The following is a 19,507-nucleotide window of genomic DNA, read 5'->3' as shown; positions in this document are numbered from 1 at the left end:
CCCCTGCATTTCCCCTTGTCTGCCTGGTAAATTCCTATTTGGCTCATTATTACCTCAAGTACTCCTGAGAGTTTTACTTCCTTCGTAAAAATTTTCCTTATATCTTCAGACAAATTAACAATGTGCCCTCTATGCTTTCCCTGCTCATATACCCTGGGTTGATACAAAACACATCATGTTGAATTGTCACTCTATGGGTCTGTCTTCTCACTAAACTGTAAACTCTCAGATGGCAGTGCCTATGCCTCTCCATCTTTGGAAACCTGGTAGAGTGCCAGGCCCACAGTAGACATTCAAGACATATTTGTTAAACAAATAAGATAGGGCCCCACTTCCATATCTTGGAATACAACGAGAATGATGAGAAGAGTCGAGAAGGAATATTTTACGCCTGTGGGGCATTCAAGTCCCACTTAGTCTTCTCTGTGTTTGTTTGCTAGAGGGATTTTGCCAAATCTGCCTCTCTAGGACAAAACAGTGTGTCACGGGAAAGGCGCTAAAGCATATTAAGGGTTGCTACACTCATGATGGCCAGAGGTGTGATGGCTTAAAGACTAGCAACAGATTTCTACAGTTTCCAAATTGTTACTGTCTCCAGGTGGATTGTATCCACCTGCTGATTATCAGCGGAGGAGATGACCTTTGCTGGCTGAAATAAAGAAGTTGGCTCTGCATGAACCATATGACATACTGACTGATTGTGCTAAGAGCTAGAAAAAAAAAATACACATTTTCCCCTAAGAATTTATCATCTTGTAAAGAAAGTTTATTTTCTCTTTCAAAGGAGAAGTGTTAGTTTTCTGAAGTGTCATCTCTACAAACATGATTTAACAAGTTCAAGTCAAGCTTTAATATTTAGAGAATTATAGGGCCAGTATTTTAGTGGAGATGGGACCAATAATTTCTTTCAATAGGAAAGAATATATTTCACTCCAGTGAATGCTTTGCAGGAAAGCTTCTCAGCTCAAAATTAGATGTCCTAGAATCAGCAGCCAAGTTGGTAGAAGAGGAAATTCGGTATACCATGTGCATAACATCAGGATAAGCACTTTACTGGAAAGCTGTTAGGGTAAAAACTTATGTTAAAAGATGTTCAGCCTTAAGAAAAAATGTGATATAAATCAATAATAGATCATGCATATTGCCAACAAACACATGAAAAGATGCTCAACATCACTCATCATTAGAGAAATGCAAATCAAAACCACAATGAGGTATCACCTCCCACCAGTCAGAATGGCCATCATTAAAAATCTACAAACAATAAATGCTGTAGAGGGTGTGGAGAAAAGGGAACCCTCTTACACTGTTGGTGGAAATGTAAATTGATACCACCACTATGGAGAAGAGTATGGATGTTCCTTAAAAAACTAAAAATAGAACTACCATATGACACAGCAATCCCACTACTGGGCATATACCCTGAGGAAACCATAGTTCAAAAAGAGACATGTACTACAATGGTCATTGCAGCTCTATTTACAGTAGCCAGGACATGCAAGCAACCTAAGTGTCCATCGACAGATGAATGTATAAAGAAGATATGGCACATATATATAATGGAATATTACTCAGCCATAAAAAGAAACAAAATTGAGTTATTTGTAGTGAGGTGGATGGACCTAGAGTCTGTCATACAGAGTGAAGTAAGTCAGAAAGAGAAAAACAAATACTGTATGCTAACACATATATACAGAATCTAAAAAAAAAAAAAATGGTTCTGATGAACTAGTGGCAGGACAGAAATAAAGACGCAGATGTAGAGAATGGACTTGTGGATATGGGGAGGTGGAAGGGGAAGCTGGAGCGAAGTGAGAGATTAGCATTGACATATATACACTACCAAATGTAAAATAGATAGCTAGTGGGAGGCAGCCGCATAGCACAGGGATATCAGCTCAGTGCTTTGTGACCACCTAGAGGGGTGGGATAGGAAGGGTGGGAGGGAGACGCAAGAGGGAGGGGATATGGGGATATATGTATACATATAGCTGATTCACTTTGTTATACAGCAGAAACTAACACAACATTGTAAAGCAATTATACTCCAGTAAAGATGTTAAAAAAAGTAATAGATCTTTATCTTCATTAGCAAGGTATATTGACATATCTCACTGATTTCTCCATAAAAGAGAGTTTTTTTGAAAGTGGTTTATAGTCTGTGTGTTTCAAAATTTTTGCAAGATTTTTTTTCTGATAATGTCTAGTTAAACAGTTATTCTGCCTTCCATAATCCTTTCTGCTTTTGAGGGGTACTAATTCTGAGATTTCAATCCTGATACTTGTGAATCCAAAGAAATGGCCTAAACTGCACAAACCTATAGAGTTGAGTTATTCATCCATTCAACAAACACTTCCTGACCTCTCCCTGTGCCAGGCACTGTGCTAGTGCTAGCAATAGGGGTGGCCTCTACCTTCTAGGTAACCAAGACAAACAAACAAACAAACAAATAAAAGCAGTTCAAAAAAAGGTCAAGCACCTATGTGTATTTAGTTGGAGAAGGCCCTCTGTGGAGGTGACATGGAGTCTGATGCTTTAAGAATGACAAGGAACCAGTCATGTGAAAGTGAAGGGAAGAGCACTTCAAACAAAAGAAAGGGCTTGACTAAAAGCCCAAGACACAAAAGAACTGAATGGTGTCCAAGCACAGAGTGAAGACCAGCATGACTGGATCAGGGAAAGAAAGGAGAGTGGCCCACACAGGCAAAGGCCATAGATGTCCAGGCCTTTCTGGTCATGAGAAAGTACAGAGTTGGTTTGCAAAGTGCAATTACAAATCCACAGTTACATGCTTATCACCAAATCTAAGTGAAAGCAGAACTGAATTCTTCTGTAGAAATTTCCCCTGGTTGGTGGCTGAGGATAAACAGCATATTCAAATATCATTATAGCATGTGACAGTGAGAGAACAGTAGGTTAAACTAGCCATGGCAAATGTACCAGCATTGGAAATCAGAGGCTAGACGCGTTCCCAAGAAGTTGGGTCACACTGTGACCACACTGTAGAATGAAAGTAGGACTTGAAAGCTTAGGAATCTAATGCTTTTCTACTATGTATTTGAAGGAGAGGGGATAAAACTAGCATTTGTTAAGATCGTCTATGTATCAGGAATTTTATATATGTTGTCTGATTTAATCCCAACAATAATCTCACGAGGAAATACTATTTTCCCCTTTGACCAATGAGGCAATTGAAAGTCGGAGAGGTCAAATGTTGGGCCCCAGTTTATATAGTTTGACTGAACTCAAACCTACGTCAGTCTTCCAAAGTCCACACACTCTCATCACATCACAGGGCCTCCATGGAAGGGTGAAATGAGGAAAAGCAGACCCCAAACCAGGCTTGCTCAGCAGAGGACTAGTAACCAGAGCAGGTAACTGCTGCAGTGGCTGCTTTGAGTGTCTAGAATCCCATGCCCTTGAAAATAAAACAGGGAATCCTATTTCCTTCCAAATAGATGTTAGGTTTCAATTAATCAGTTAGTTTTCTTAGGCTGCTGGGCACGGATGTTAACTTGGCTATTTGATTCACCACACTACTTGACTGACAAAGAAAAAACAGATTTTCCTTTCATTTCTCACAAGTATAGCTGCAAATGTTATGGAAAGTTTTCATATTCGAGAAGAAAATAGAATTGAATTGTGGGTAACATACTTGTAAAATCCTGTAAATGATCACTTGATTTCTCCCTTCTCAGAAATGACAAATACAAATGCTTTAAAATTAGAATGCAGAAGAATTCTCAAGAAGAAGGGTTTCTGAGGACCTGTGCCTTGCTGTGGCTTCACACTTTATTTGGAAACCTCAGTTTGTATGTGTTGGGTTGGCGTGGGCAATGTGTACCTATTTATATCATACTTGGTCTCCTAAGAAGTTCTTCCATTACTCTTTGTATTAAAAGGTAAAGATGGAATTCCATATAAATGAACACATACATACATGCATATATACACATGTATACATACATATAAATACATATATATGCATACATATGATTTAAGTGTATGTATGTATGACACTGTGAAATTTGATTTTGCTGTATACATTTTTTTTTTTTTTCTTTTTGCGGTATGCGGGCCTCTCACTGTTGTGGCCTCTCCCGTTGCGGAGCACAGGCTCCGGATGCGCAGGCCCAGCGGCCGTGGCTCACGGGCCCAGCTGCTCTGCGGCATATGGGATCCTCCCAGACCGGGGCACGAACCCGTATCCCCTGCATCGGCAGGCGGACTCTCAACCACTGAGCCACCAGGGAGGCCCTTGCTGTATACATTTTTACATTAAAAACCTTCACTACAATCATATTCTATTCATTTCTTTTGTAATTAAACTGATATGCAATTAAAGTATTCCATCTTAATTACAGTCAAAGTTGAAGGGATGAAGGTCCCATAAGGGGTTTTGATTAAGTAATAGGCTATACAGTTACTATCTCTTACAGCTTTAGCATAGTTTCAAATGTTAAGGTATGAAAAATAATCTGGTCACTCTTGAATCTGCTATAAATTTTTCTGATGAGTGAAGGTAGAAAGGAAATAGAAATAATTTTGTACTTCCTGTATAAGAATAGCTTCCTGAGGAAGCTCATATATATCTCTCCAGGAGTATTTTATTAATATATTTTTCTTCAACTGGTAAAGAGAGGAAATCATGGTCTATTGATCAGCGTAGTCTACCTTCCTCTTGTGCTTCTGGGGAAAGAAGTATGAATTAAGCAGGGGATTTTTTTATGACTTTAGAAGTATTTTAAAGCCTACAGTTTTTAATGGAATGAAAGATTTTTTAAATTCTATAGTGCCTTACAATTTCCAAAAGTTTCACACACTCATTGCTCCTCTCCCCTTCCCTCTCCCTGCTGGTAACCACTAGTTTGTTCTCTATGTCTGTGAGTCTGCTTCTTTTTTGTTTTATTGACTAATCTGTTGTATATTTTAGATTCCACATATAAGTGATATCATGCAGTATTTGTCTTCCTCTGTCTGACTTATTTCACTTAACATAATGCCCTCCATCCTTGTTGCTGCAAATGGCAAAATTTCATTCCTTTTTATGGCAGAGTAGTATCCCATTGGGTATACATAGCATATCGTCTTTATCCATTCATCTGTTGATGGACACTTAGGTTGCTTCTATACCTTGGCAATTGTAAATAATGTTGCTATGAACATTGGGGTGCATGTATCTTTTCAAATTAGTGTTTTTGTTTTTTTCAGATACATACCCAGGAGTGGGATTGCTGGGTCATATAGTGGTTCTGTTTTTAGTTTTTTGAGAAACCTCCATACAGTTTTCCACAGAGGCTGCACCAGTTTATATTCCCACCAGCAGTGTATGAGTGTTCCCTTTTCTCAACATCCTCTCCAATATTTGTTATTTGTGTTCTTTTTGATGATAGCCATTCTGACAGGTGTGAGGTGATATCTCATTGTGGTTTTGATTTGCACTTCCCTGATGATTGTGAAGTTGAGCATTTTTCATGTGCTTGTTGGCTATCTATATTTCCTCTTGGGAAAAATGTCTATTCAGTTCTTCTGCCCATTTTTTTAACTGGGTAGTTTGGGTTTTTTGATGTTTTTTGATGTTGAATTGTATGAGCTGATTATATATGGTGGATATTAACCCTTTATCAGTCATATCATTTTCAAATAGCTTCTCCCATTCAGGTTGTGTTTTTGTTTTGTTGAGGATTTCCTTTGCTGTGCAAAAGCTTTTAAGTTTAATTAGGTCCCCTTTGTTTACTTGTGCTTTTGTTTCCTTTACTCTAGGAGACAGACCCCCTCAAAATAATGTTGCAATTCATGTCAAAGATTGTTTTGCCTATGTTTTCCTCTAGGAGTTTGTAGTATCCAGTCTTACATTTAGGTCTTTAATCCATTTTGAGTTTATTTTTGTATATAGTATTAAAGAATATTCTAATTTTGTTTTTTTACATGTAGCTGTCCAGTTTTCCCAGCACCACTTATTGAAGAGGCTGTCTTTCCTCCATTGTGTATTCTTGCCTCCTTTGTCATCGATTAACTGACCATAAGTGTATGGGTTTATTTCTGGGCTCTCTATTCTGTTCCATTGATCTATGTGTCTGTTTTTGTGCCAGTACCATACTATTTTGCTTACTGTAGCTTTATAATACAGCCTGAAGTCAGAGAGCATGATTCCTCCAGCTTCATTCTTCTTTCTCAAGATTGTTTTGGCTATTCGGGGCCTTTTGTGTTCCCATACACATTTTTAAATTATTTGTTCTAGTCCTGTGAAAAATACTATTGATATTTTGATAGGAATTGTATTGAACTTGTAGATTGTCTTTGGTAGTATGGTCATTTTTAACTATATTAATTCTTCCAATCCAAGAACATGGTATATCTTTCCATCTGTTTTTGTCATCTTCAATTTCTTTCATCAGTGTCTTATAGTTTTCCAAGTATGGGTCTTTAATCTCCTTAGGTAGGTTTATTTCCAGGATTTTATCCTTTTTGATGCAATGGTAAATGGGATTGTTTCCTTAATTTCTCTTTCTGATAGTTCATTGTTAGTGTATAGAAATTCAACAGATTTCTGTATATTAATTTTGTATCCTGCAACTTTACCAAATTCATTGATGAGCTCTAGCAGTTTACTGGTGGTGTCTTTAGGATTTTCTATGTAAAGTATCAACTCATCTGCAAAAAGGGACAGTTTTACTTCTTCCTTTACAATTTGGATTCCTTTTATTTCTTTTTCTTCTCTGACTGCTGGGGCTAGGACTTGCAAAACTATGTTGAATAAAAGTGGCAAGAGTGGATATCCTTGTCTTGTACCTGTTCTTAGAGAAAAAAACAAAGGATTTTAATTGTACTTGTACTATGCTCTGATAAGAATTAATTTTAAAATGTTTTTATGCAAAGTTAGTTCAATTTGTTCAGTCAGTATTTTACTATGAACAGAATTTCCTTTTAGCCTAATGAGACATAATGCAGGAGGTACTGGATTATATTCTTAGTTTAAAAATTACTTTGAAGATTTTTAATAAAAACATTTCTGGGCTTCCCTGGTGGCGCAGTGGTTGAGAGTCCGCCTGCCAATGCAAGGGACACGCGTTCATGCCCCGGTCCGGGAAGATCCCACATGCCGTGGAATGGCTGGGCCCGTGAGCCATGGCTGCTGAGCCTGCGCATCCGGAGCCTGTGCTCTGCAACGGGAGAGGCCACAACAGTGAGAGGCCCGCGTACTGCAAAAAAACCAAAACAAAACATTTCTTATTGTTTTAGACTATCTATAAAGAATGAAAAGGCAAACTATTTTCACAGGATACTGTGTTTCTGTGCTTGTGAGAAGAATCTGAAAATGTGGAGAGAACACAATTACTTAAATGTGAAAATGGATTTCTATTGAAAAGCTTCATATTTTTACCTGCCTTCTTCCTACTGTGTCATACCAGTAGCCATGTCTTATGTCAATCTTAAAAATTATAAGGTTGGAGTGGTAGTGATAGGGATCAGTTTTATGTAATTAGCTACATGCTTCATATAATTAGGAGTTTAGCAAATAAGATAAAGAACACAAATGTTTTAAAGGGCAGAATTAAAGAAGAGAGTTGGAGGTGATAAAAATGTGAATAGTTGGCAAAGCTAGACTTTGCTTAAATGTAGTATATCATCTATATACATTTACCAAAAAGATGCAAACCCACAAATACAAAGACATTTGGTAAAAGGATAGGAGAAGAGATGCTAGCTAATGTTTGGGATGATGGAAGGTGAATGGAGGATTGGAGCAAGGCAATCTCAGAACCTGCAGAAAAGGATGTTGCAATGAAGTGAGTTAGTGTGCACCAAGGAGCTCCTCAGAACCTCAGCATTTGAAGCCTGCAAGGAAACTAACCTGCTCCTTCACAGCCCATCCAGGACATGGGAGGATTATTACCTGCAGAACTTAAATGATCTCAGAGAATAGAATTTCAGAAGCTGCCATTTAGGGTTCTTCTGATAAAAAGGCTTCCTTGCTGCCTGATCACTTAACAAGCCCACCCATTTACACAGAGCTTCCAGTCAGGATTTTTATACCATGCTCTTAGTGATGTATCAATAACCAAAAGTCACTAGGCATTTGAAGAAAGCCTCAAAGATGAAAGACAGTGGTCAAAGCAAACAGTGGTAAAAGAAATCAGAAAGAGACAAAAACAATGAAAAGAACAGAAGGAAATTATTAAAATGGTAATTAATAACCTCAGATATATAAGAGAACTTATTCCATTTATATTTTAGTTCTTAGTGTTTAGTACATGCCAGGCACTTTTCTACTAACTTTATAATAGTGTCTTTAATACTCATAGCAATTCCTTTGAGGTAGGCACTACTATCATGTCCATTTTATAGGAAGGCTACATAACTAGCCAAGGACATCTTAGCAAATGGCAGAGCCAGGATTTGAACCCAGGTAGTCAGCTTAAAGTCCACCCTCTTAACCATTACATTTTAACTCCTTTCCAAGAATTAAAAATAGAATGTTCTCAAAACCTCACTTTTCTTTAGTTAGTTTTTAAAATATATTGCTATTAAAATATACCCTTGAAGTAAAAGCTAAGACCTCAAAAATAACCTGTACCCATCTACACTAACCCCCCATTCCATCCCCTGACTCTCTGCACCCAAGTAAATCATTACACTAAAAGCTATGTTCCTCACTCCTTTATTTTTTATACTGTGTATGTATTTTTCTAAAGAATATCATGCTATATGCAATTCTTCTGTGAATGTTCTTTTCACTTAATATTGTATTTCCAAGATTCATCCATGTCACTGCATGTTAATTGATTTCATTAATTGTTACTGCTGTATTTAAAAAAAAGGACAAATGTTATGAAAGGAAACAATAAGAAGTTTTACAAAACAAAAAATATTTTTTAATAAATTTATTTATTTATTTTGGCTGGGTTGGGTCTTCATTGCTGCGCATAGGCTTTCTCTAGTTGCAACGAGCAGGGGCTACCCTTCATTGTGGCGTGCAGTCTTCTCATTGTGATGGCTTCTCTTGTTGTGGAGCACGGGCTCTAGGCACGTGGGCTTCAGTAGTTATGTCACACGGGCTCAGTAGTTGTGGCTCTTGGGCTCTAGAGTGCAGGCTCAGTAATTGTGGCACATGGGCTTAGTTGCTCCACGACATGTGGGATCTTCTTGGACCAGGGTTCAAACCTGTGTCCCCTGCATTGGTGGGCAGATTCTTAACCACTGCACCACCAAGGAAGTCCCAAAACAAAATATTATAGTTAAAAGAAAATATATATTAGAATAATTAGTAGAAAAATAATGGAATTTCCTAGAAAGTTTAAAAAAAATGAAGGAGAAGAACAAGAAGGAAAAGAAGGAGGAGGAGGAGGAGGAGGTGGAGGAGAAGAAGAAAACAGAGAAATATAATACAATGAGAGTATCAGTTGGGGTGTCTAACATTGTACTAATAATATTTCCAGAAAAAGAGAACAGAGAAAGAGATGAAGAATTTATTAAAGAAACAGACCTTAAGGTTGTGTGTTTCAAATTTGAAGAGCCATTGAGAGAGCAGTGCAGGGAATGAAAAAATAGACTATATCAAGACACCATATGACATTTTAGGACATACCAAGGATAAAAGGAATATATATATATATATATATATATATATATATATATATATATTTATTTATTTATTTATTTATTTATTTTTCTTTCTCTCCAATGTCATTTGTCTTCTCAACAAAACTTTGGAAGCTAGAAGACAATGGAGAGGCTTTCTAAATTCTGCAGAAGAATAAAGTTAGAATTCCAAGTCAAAATAGCATTCAAATGTTAAGGATCTACAAGGTCCTAAAACATTTCCATTAGGGAGGTGTGTTTCCGCAAATGAAAGAATAGACAAAAAAAAATAGTGTGAGATTCAGGTCAAAGAGGATCCAAACCAAGAGGTGATTGAGAATTTCCATTTAAGCCTCAGTACTGCATACTTAGAGATTAATCACACCCCACTGAAACAAGGAAAAAATAAATTTGAAATGTTTGAGCATTTAAAATTATAAGTATGGTGACTGAACTTAAATGTTCAAAAAAAATCAGTTGATAAATTTATTGGGGACATTTATTTGGGATATGTCAGCAATTATGAACTCCAAAAATAAACAACAAGGGGAACACAAGGCACTAAAAATAATTTTACTTATCCATGAACAATATTTATAAAATAATAAGTAATGATTTAACTAAATAATTATAAGAGAGTAGGGAAGTGAAAGGAGTACAAAATCCTCAAGGACATGGCTTCCCTGGTGGCCCAGTGGTTGAGAGTCTGCCTGCCGATGCAGGGGACATGGGTTCGTGCCTCGGTCTGGGAAGATCCTACATGCCACGGAGCGGCTTGGCCCATGAGCCATGGCCACTGAGCCTGCGCGTCCGGAGCCTGTGCTCCACAACGGGAAAGGCCACAACAGTGAGAAGCCCATGTACTGCAAAAAAAAAAAAAAAAAAAAAAAAATCCTTAAGGACAAAAACAGGAATCAATAGACAATGTCTAATACATAAATCAAGAAAGTATGGGCTTATCATGTAGAAAAATGAATTTAACCAATGAGAAAAATGCTTTTAATATTGGAGGGATAAAACAAAGAATTGAAATAAGTCTGGGTGTATAAACGGATGTCACAGGGAGCTACTGTTAGGGTAAACATTTCAGTTTTTACAAAATATTAAATGACATTTAGAAGTGTAAAAGGGAAACATATTATAGAAATGTGAAGATTATGGCTATAAATTTGGGTGTGACATTGAGGCAAGCAAAGACTGTAAGATTAAAAGGCAAAGGTTAAGAGAATAATAAATATTTTTTAGAAACATAAATTGGGGAGTTATAGCTCCAGATCAAGGAGAAAATAGAATATGCTTATGGTAGTAACTTCAGAGATAATATCAACTCATAGATGCATGCTTTATCAAAAGCCATCAGCAGGGAACTTCAGAACCTAGGGAATTTCATAGCATGTAGACAAATCTAATCTGTGCTCCAACCCTGACTTTTATAAACGTGAAATTAGAAAAAAATGATTTTAAAGATTGCATTGAGAGGATCTGGACTCTTTACTTAGAGTCACAACAAGGTAGCCTGGGTGGGAGAAGAAAATTGAAGAGGTAGCAGTTGTGTCTATGTGGTACTGAGTCTTAATTAAAGAATAGGGTTCTAGATAGTTACACACTTACTGATTTGATATTTTTATACACACCTACTGATTGAAACACTCTCTCCAGCCAGTAGCTCAGCATTACCCTCCCTCTCCCCAGTCTTTACCATTCCTGACCTTAACCCCCAAATAAATCACTCCCATTTTATGTCAGGTCCTTAGGCATAACTATGGTATAGAGTGATGTTTATGAGCTGAGATTTTTGGATTGAACCTTGACTCCACCACTTCCTAGCTGTGCAAACTGGGCACATTACCTAACCTCACCTGGAAGTTGAGGATGAAACTGTTAGTACCAGCTTATGGAGATTTTTTGAGGATTACATGGGAAATACGAATAAAGCACAAAGCACAATGCAAGGCATATAATAAGTACTCAAAATTAATAGTCACCATTATTATTATTAACTTTGGGAATAAGAAGACTTCATGAATATTAAACTTTTAATCATGAATGTATGAAATTTTGTTTTCTCATTACTTATTTCAGCTACCACTTAGAAAGTATATATCTATAATTTGTTGAAATAATCTGAGTAATTTGCATATATTTAAAACTTATATCCCCTAATTGTTTTAGTCAGTGATGAACTGGTACGCCTCATTTTTTGTTTACTAAGTCTTCTCTTATGTTGTTTTCAAACACCTTGCCTTGCATAGATGTGATCTAAGAAGTTCTTCCTTTGTTTCAAAAGAGTTTCTTCCTGTATGGTTCTTTAGGTTCACCATTCATCTTAGACTGTTGGTCCTTTTTCTTTATCTCAATTCTCTGTTTCTTCTACAACTAAGATAGTGAGATAATGTGCCACATTATCTCTTTAGAAATTTATATAAGAAATAATGTCACAAAACCAGGTTCTCTCCCAAGAGGCTTCCCAAGATATCTAGGGCCTCACCAGCAGCTCTCCTCTAGCAGAAGCATAATGTTTGCAGCATACCAAGAGTGGATCCCTTTTGAGATACACTCTGATTAACCACCATAGCATTTTTAAAATTTATAGTAAGAAATAGCAATTGCAGAGTTTCTGGGACTTGTTGTCCCTATGAACAACGCATTCTCTTTCTGCTGACAGGAATTAATCTGTGATTTGAATTTGATTCTTCATGTTTTAGCAAACTATCAATAAATATTTATTGGACTGCTGAAACAACTCTTTTATGTCTCACTTTACTTTCACATAAAATACACCCCAATAGCTGTCACTTGTTTGCAATTTCCTTAAAATGTTGCCTTACCCACTATGATGCAGAAATTGTAACCGACATATATGCCACGAAGTCCCAGCCTTTTTTCACCTTGCCTGTGTTAAGACCATTAAGGTAATGTGTGAAAACAAAGCAATGAGACTTTGCTCTTTTGCAATTTCCCTGTTTGAGAACGTCTTAAGCAACATGTGGCTTCGTGGTTCAATCATGACAGGGGATTTGTGTGCTCAATACTGACTTTCTACCTCATTCCTGTTCTATATACCTTTGACTTTAGAATTTGCTATATCACTCTGGGTCACTCATTAAATATCTTGATAGCACCAGACTTCCACAAAATAGGAGATAATCAATCACAACATTTGCTACTCTGTCACCTGAGATTTTCTGAGGACAAATATGTTTAATACAGATTGTAATAGCACCTCAAATGTCATACCTGTTTTTAATCTCTGGAAAACATTTTTCTCGAGTAGAAGAGAAAGTTGGAAAATTGCTTTTCTCATCTTTAATTCTGAGGGAAAAAAATTCCAGCTTTATTTACATTTAAAATATTTCTTACAGTATTAATGGTGGTAAAAATGCCTAGAGATCATAAATTGAGATTTTTCTACAAGCCGCTTGAGTGTAATACTTTTAAAAGCTGCATATAGTCCAGCTGTGGTCACCATGAATGTGAGTGTTCTCTATTCTTTACTTGTGATTATAGAAATACAATCTATAGCAAACATTATCCCAAACATAACTGTTTGAAATCCATGAACATTTCTTGACATAAAACATTTCTTAAATAAGTACATTCTTTATTGGCATTTCCTTTTATTCTCACCAAAACCCTAACATGTGATAAGCACATTCCCATGTTATTGCCTGAAGTCCACAACTGAATTACATTTCTACTCACAGATGAAGAAATGGGGCCACAGAAGTTGCAAATGTTTCAGTTAAGAGACAAAATTTTTCATGACTTTCAATTTCTGAAGTAATGAAAAAAATTTTACTTAGATCACTGCTGTAACTTAAGTCCGAACAGAAAGTTTGAAAGGAAGCATACTTGTAGGGAATTACCCAACCTCAGAGTCCTCAGGTTTCTTAGTGTTACCCTCTGTGTCATTATTTTGAAAATACCAGCCTGAAAATTCTTGAAAAATATAATTCTGCTCTTAATATCCAGTAGAAGAAGCATATTAACCATAATCTTGACAAGTGTATTCCTTCAATTCTGCTATAGAACATAAACTATTTTTTAGCTAGTCAGGAGGCTTGATATATTGTCAAACAGCATACAACAGATGCTCAATTTAATATTCATTAAATGAATCAGGGAAATTTGAAAACTAGAACTGGGTTTTGGAAGTAAGGGCTTAGAGGTATGAGGGAAGACTGAGAAATAGAGGCAGTTGATTTGTAGAGAAGCTACTTCTTAAGAATATGGTACCACTGTTTTTCACCCCAGGGGTTTTATAACTAAAATCTAGGTTGATTTCCTTTACAAGCCGGTTTTACTAGAAGTGGAATTTCAGACATTTTACAAGTCTCCTTTTGGTAAATCACTAATTAATAAGAAATCTTGAATTTCTTGCTTTTACTTCCTATGTTGGTTTTGACATTATAATAAAAATGTTAAACCCTTTAGTTTGATAGGGAAAGTCTTTCTAAGCCTTATTAGCTCTCTTCCAGGCCCATTAAATAAGGACTTGGGATGCTTCATCTGAAGGTACCATTGGTCCATGGGATCACCACTCTAACAGCAACTATCAGCATATGACAATGAAGTTTGTAGCAGAAGGACATCTGGTTAATTGAAGGACTGTTTAATTGATTTCCATATTAATCAGAACTTTACAAAAGTAACAATATGCATAATCATTTACTTCTGGATTCATATTCCTATTTATATGAATTTCATCCATACTCTATTTTTTTTAATGTGCATACATGCTTTAAATAGGATTAGTATTGTTTAAAGTCTATTTTATTATGTCTTCCAATAAAGTTTACCTAGGAATGCAAAATTGACTACCTTGAGTATTCTCTTCATTTTTAAATACTCAAAAGCTCACATTGCAAGTTTTGTTTCATTTATTGGCTCAGATGTTTTCTTCCCTCTGCCTGTGGAATGTGTTATAGATTTTTATTTTTGTATAAACTGAAAAAATGCACTTTATTTGGAAATCTTCATGGCCCTTGTAACGCAGTCATGTCAAAGTGTGAGATTTAGGAATCTACCTCGTAGAATACAGCAGGAACAGAACGTTAAAGAGTTACCAAAGAATTACCATAAAAAAAAAAACCAAAAAAACCTTCACCCGTGTAGATGTGAAGTCATATCCTGACCAAAAGAGGAAGTGGCAGGTTACTAGGCTTAAACTTATCTGTGGCTCTACATCATAGACAGCATACTGCTGACCGTCTTCAGTTGTTTCTGTAACAACAGAAAGTGCACTCACTCGGAGTAGTCTGAATTCAAAATGCTGAAGAGAAAACCATCCAATGTTTCAGAGAAGGAGAAACATCAAAAACCAAAGGTAAGATAATTTCATACATAGTTGGACAAAACCAACATGTTTAATAGAATACACACACACACACACACACACACATTGTTCTTATCTGTCAGTCATAAATCAATTCAACCATAGGGTTGAATCCCTCATGGCAAATATGGAAAAAATTGAATTGCCAAGTTAAGTTTAGGTGTTAAATAATACCTGACAATTATTGTCTCTGTAATTTTATCTTATAGGGCATATTTGATTATTTACATCTGTAACTGAACTTTGAGCTTGTATTGTCAACTTCATGGAAATCACTTTGGTGGTCTCTTTTTGAAAGGCTTGATATTATGAAATCTTCGTGTACATTTTTAATAACTATAAAGGTGTCAAGGTCTATTTAACAACTTACCAAGTGCATTTTATCTCTTACATTCTCAGTTCTTCATAATATATTTAATTATGAGGTTGTAAAATGGAGATGTTTTGATTAAATATTTAATTTTTTTCATTTTTTCAGACTAAAATATGATAGCTTGCTGTAGAGGTTATTTTTTCTACTCTCTCTCTTGAACTAACTCCACTACTAGAGAGAGGATTGGGCTGTGTTTGGGAAACATCAAAACCCCATAAATTTATAGATTTGACAAATTGGTTCTATTTTAAATGTTACCCTATTCTTTGTATTGAAAATAATTACTACTTAAAAAGTAGGATATGAGATAACAAAGTTTAGATTCTATTGTAGAACTATAAATTAGTTTCATTAATAACATAAAAGAAAATATCTGTGAAATACTGGTGTCAGAGAAGTTTTCCAAAACCTGTATATTTTTTGAGTTTCTTAGGTAAATAACAATTTAAATCTGCTTGTGAATAAACAATAACTGAGTTCAGGTGTCTTTTTAGAGGACTGATTTATTATCAATTATTGACCTTTATTTCCTTGGCACCATTCAGAGAGAAAGGAGCTGGGAATTGATTGTGAACTTTTGAATTGTTGTGACATTGAACAATTGTCTATGTTTTATAACTCTTTGAAAGTTACCACACAACCTCTCTGAATGAAACTAAAAATAAATGATTGCCAGTCTTTGGAAACTAAGAATAAATGATTTTCAATATTAATTCTTTCTGACACAAAGATCTGATAAAGGGTAGGCAAGCAACTCTAGTTAAAAATATACCTGGGGGGTTTCCCTGGTGGTGCAGTGGTTGAGAGTCCACCTGCCGATGCACGGGTTCGTGCCCCAGTCCGGGAAGATCCCACATGCCGTGGAGCGGCTGGGCCCGTGAGCCATGGCTGTTGAGCCTGAGCATCTGGAGCCTGTGCTCCGCAATGGGAGAGGCCACAACAGTGAGAGGCCCACGTACTACAAAGAAAAAAAAAAATACACCTGGATAACATAGCATGATTTCTTTTTCCTTAATAAAATAAAACTTCAAGGTAACATTTCCCAAAGAATACAACAAAGTTTTTAAAAGCATTACTTAACTTTCTGTTCAAGATTATTTTTACATACAATTTGCTTGATTAAACACAACCAATATTGAGTTGACAGTAGTAAGTTTTAAGGAGATCACAAAAATTAATATGAAGCAGTAGTTTTCCTCCAAGTATTTAAAATTTAAAGTTAGAGTATCTCATAAGAACTCTATTATGTAGTGAACTACTATCATATTTATGTCATTGAACAATTTTCAAAATGATACTTTAGTCTATGATCATCATTTGCCTTAATTGTAGGAGCTATTGTAATACAAGTGGTATATTGTTCATCTTACTGACTTACTTATTCATAAATGTAAAAATATATTTGATAAAATGTACATCTGGGAACAAAATATATCACAGAAAATAGTCACACTGGAAACATTAACTTTTGCTGTGAATGAATTCCTGTTTCCTTTAGATGGATGGTTTCATTTTACATGAATTTAAAGAGCTATGTGAATGTATATTCACATGTTCATAGCTTTCAGATCAACTAAATCCTTTCTTTTTAATATGGAGGTAATATTTTTCCAATTATTATAATTATGTGTTAGAAACAACTTTGCTTTAATTCACATTTATTTTACTGGGTAATTTTCTTTGTGTATTTTATGGAAAAAGAGCCAAATCCCTAAGAGATGGCAGAGATTCCTACAAATAAATGGCTAGTAGAGTGAGGACTGCAAATTCCTTCATCTACTAGAAGGGAACATAGGGCCTGTATCTAGAAAGATAGAATAGGACCATCAAGAAATCAGTCTGAAATGTAAGGAATCACCGTCTACACTAATTGACCACATGCCAGACAATCATTCACATCTCTTGACCGGGAAACATACACTCCTTGTGCTATACTCTTTCAAAATTTCTGAGAGAGATTTCCTTGCTTTTTAACTGTACATGCTAAAGTAGGTAAGAAGCAACAACATTAAAAATGAGGTGACTATTATTTAGTCATGCAGCTCGTGTTAACTCCTGTGGGTTGCAGTTCAGGTGACCTAATACCCAATTCAAATGGTGAGTGAATATTATACCTAATGTTATTCCTTAAATAGAAGTTACAAAACTGTTCATTTGAAAAGTAAATAAATGGAGAAGGACTTTGTTATTAGTATTTTTAAATATGTCCTGTGGTTGTGAGAAAGTTCTAAACATTCATGGTTATAAAATGTAGCAATAGATTTTATGAGTCCATACACAAAATAATTTATTATTTTCTTATATTCACAAGACTTATCAATAAATATATTCATGAATCAAAAAAAATCAAAACCCATTAAAATATCATTTTACCATCTATAATTTATTTATATGTTTTCTTTTTCACCTTTTATTCTCCGTTTCTCCATTTTTGGTATGGGTTCTTTCCTTCAAATAGCTCATAAATAGGACAAATGGCATTCATATTTATTATAAGAGATTCACAGTGTAGGTTAAGAAGGAGAGACCAGAAATATTCCATAAGGGAAACTGTTATAATTCGTGTCTCAGAACTCTCTATGCCGTATAAGTAAATTCCAAATTAAGAAAGATATTTGATAAATTTCTTTTTGACAACTGACTGAGTATTCTACATTTAGATTAGTCAATCAAAAATAGCCTTTCTTAACATACTTGCAAGGTACTGTACTTTCCTTTTTGAATTTTGTTTTCACTCCTCATCACTAGTGTCCGCTACTGATGGTGAATTAAAAAAATAAGCATATCTAGTATTCAGAGTTCAAAAGATATGATCTCATTACACTCAATAAATCTTTAAATTATAGAACATAATTTTCCTTAACTCTTTTTCCAACTAAAATGTTTTAGTTTGCTATATTTATTGTGAGGTTATGATGTACCAGTGGCTGTGTTTAGAGCTTTTTGTACACTAATTTATTTAATATTTGTAACATTTCTGTGAGAGAATAACTTTTATTTAGCCTTATAGATGAGAAGGCATAGAGAAGGTTAATGAACTTAAGCAAAGACGCACAGATAAAAAATAAAACTCTGTTGTGTGAAATACATTTGTCAATTTCCGGCACTCCTGTTCTTAATTATTAGGCCACCATTACAAGCATAGGGACCATAGATATTATTTCTATTTCTGTCTTAATCACCAGCTAAATTTTAAGGAAAACTGGGAGAGCATATTTTTAAGAGCTTCTCTCTGTCAGGTGGAAAGGAATTTAGAGGTCCTCCATTCCTGTCTCTGACTAAATGCCAGAATTCCACCTATTAAGTCCCTCCATCCAAGCTTTAAAACTTAAAATTGTAAAACAACAATAAGAACAACTTTATTAGCATTCAAATGTTCAAATTGTCAAAAAAGATCATGACCTAGTATTGAGATAACTAAAAGCATGTATTTCCCTCCTAAATCTAGTATAACACCTTTAACATAGTAAGCTCTTAATAAGTATTTGTAAAGTGAATGAAGTTTCTTGATTCTACTGTATGCAAACTGGTTCAAGTATGAATACTGACTAGTACTATGTATTTTCATTATTCTTGGTAGCAAGCCTGTTAGTGTGTACATAAGAAAGTTTGTATGCATGTGTGTAAATGCAATTGTAAATCATTTCTAAGTTTCATTTTAAGAAAAACTCCAGTAAAGCAAATATTATGCAAGAATCCCTAGAGAGTCCCATTGTTACATAACAAGTAGACCATTGTTCCAGGTCAGGGAATATGGTAGAAACTTCAAAAATAGAAAGGGAATAGACACCACAAATGAAGCTCTGCACCTGTAATTAGAACAGGTTGACCCTTATTTGGCTGGGATTAATGATCTGTGTTAATAAATCTTAACTCAGGTTTTTCTTTGAGTAAAGGAGATTCAAATACCACTGTTATTTTAAAGGGAAACACTGGAATGATGGCAGCTCTAGATATAGTTTTTTTTTTTTTACCATTTTTTAAAATCTAAAGTGCATACTAAATGAGACACCATTAGTGTCACACATGCTAATTTTCACTAGCAATGACTGAAGTGGCATTCTTTCCCATTTGCATTTGATCCTAGCAATGATGAGAGGTGATGAGTTGATTATGAGTTGTTTTCACTGCACTGCCCGCTGTGCAAATTTATGCTCCTAGACAAGGATGACACATAGTTGTGGCATTTAAGAGCTTTCTTCATTGCTTTTCCTAT

General features: G+C 35.4%; 1 protein-coding gene across 2 annotated transcripts in view; it reads left to right on the top strand.

Moving 5' to 3' along the window:
* SAMSN1 (SAM domain, SH3 domain and nuclear localization signals 1) overlaps window positions 1–19,507 on the top strand; it is a 394,513-nt gene that overhangs the window by 328,283 nt on the left and 46,723 nt on the right. The window contains exon 1 of one of the 2 annotated variants that reach the window (XM_082624482.1): window positions 14,440–14,909. The exons of the other annotated variant lie outside the window; for it this stretch is intronic. Coding sequence (XP_082480608.1) covers window positions 14,853–14,909 — 57 coding nt within the window. The 5' untranslated portion in view covers window positions 14,440–14,852. Of the gene's footprint in view, window positions 1–14,439; window positions 14,910–19,507 lie in introns of those variants that run through there. 2 annotated transcript variants of the gene reach the window in all.

This window comes from Mesoplodon mirus, assembly GCF_964341445.2.
Source record: "Mesoplodon mirus genome assembly, chromosome: 6".
NCBI classification, from domain to species: domain Eukaryota; kingdom Metazoa; phylum Chordata; class Mammalia; order Artiodactyla; family Ziphiidae; genus Mesoplodon; species Mesoplodon mirus.
This window is presented reverse-complemented; position numbering and strand designations above follow the sequence as displayed.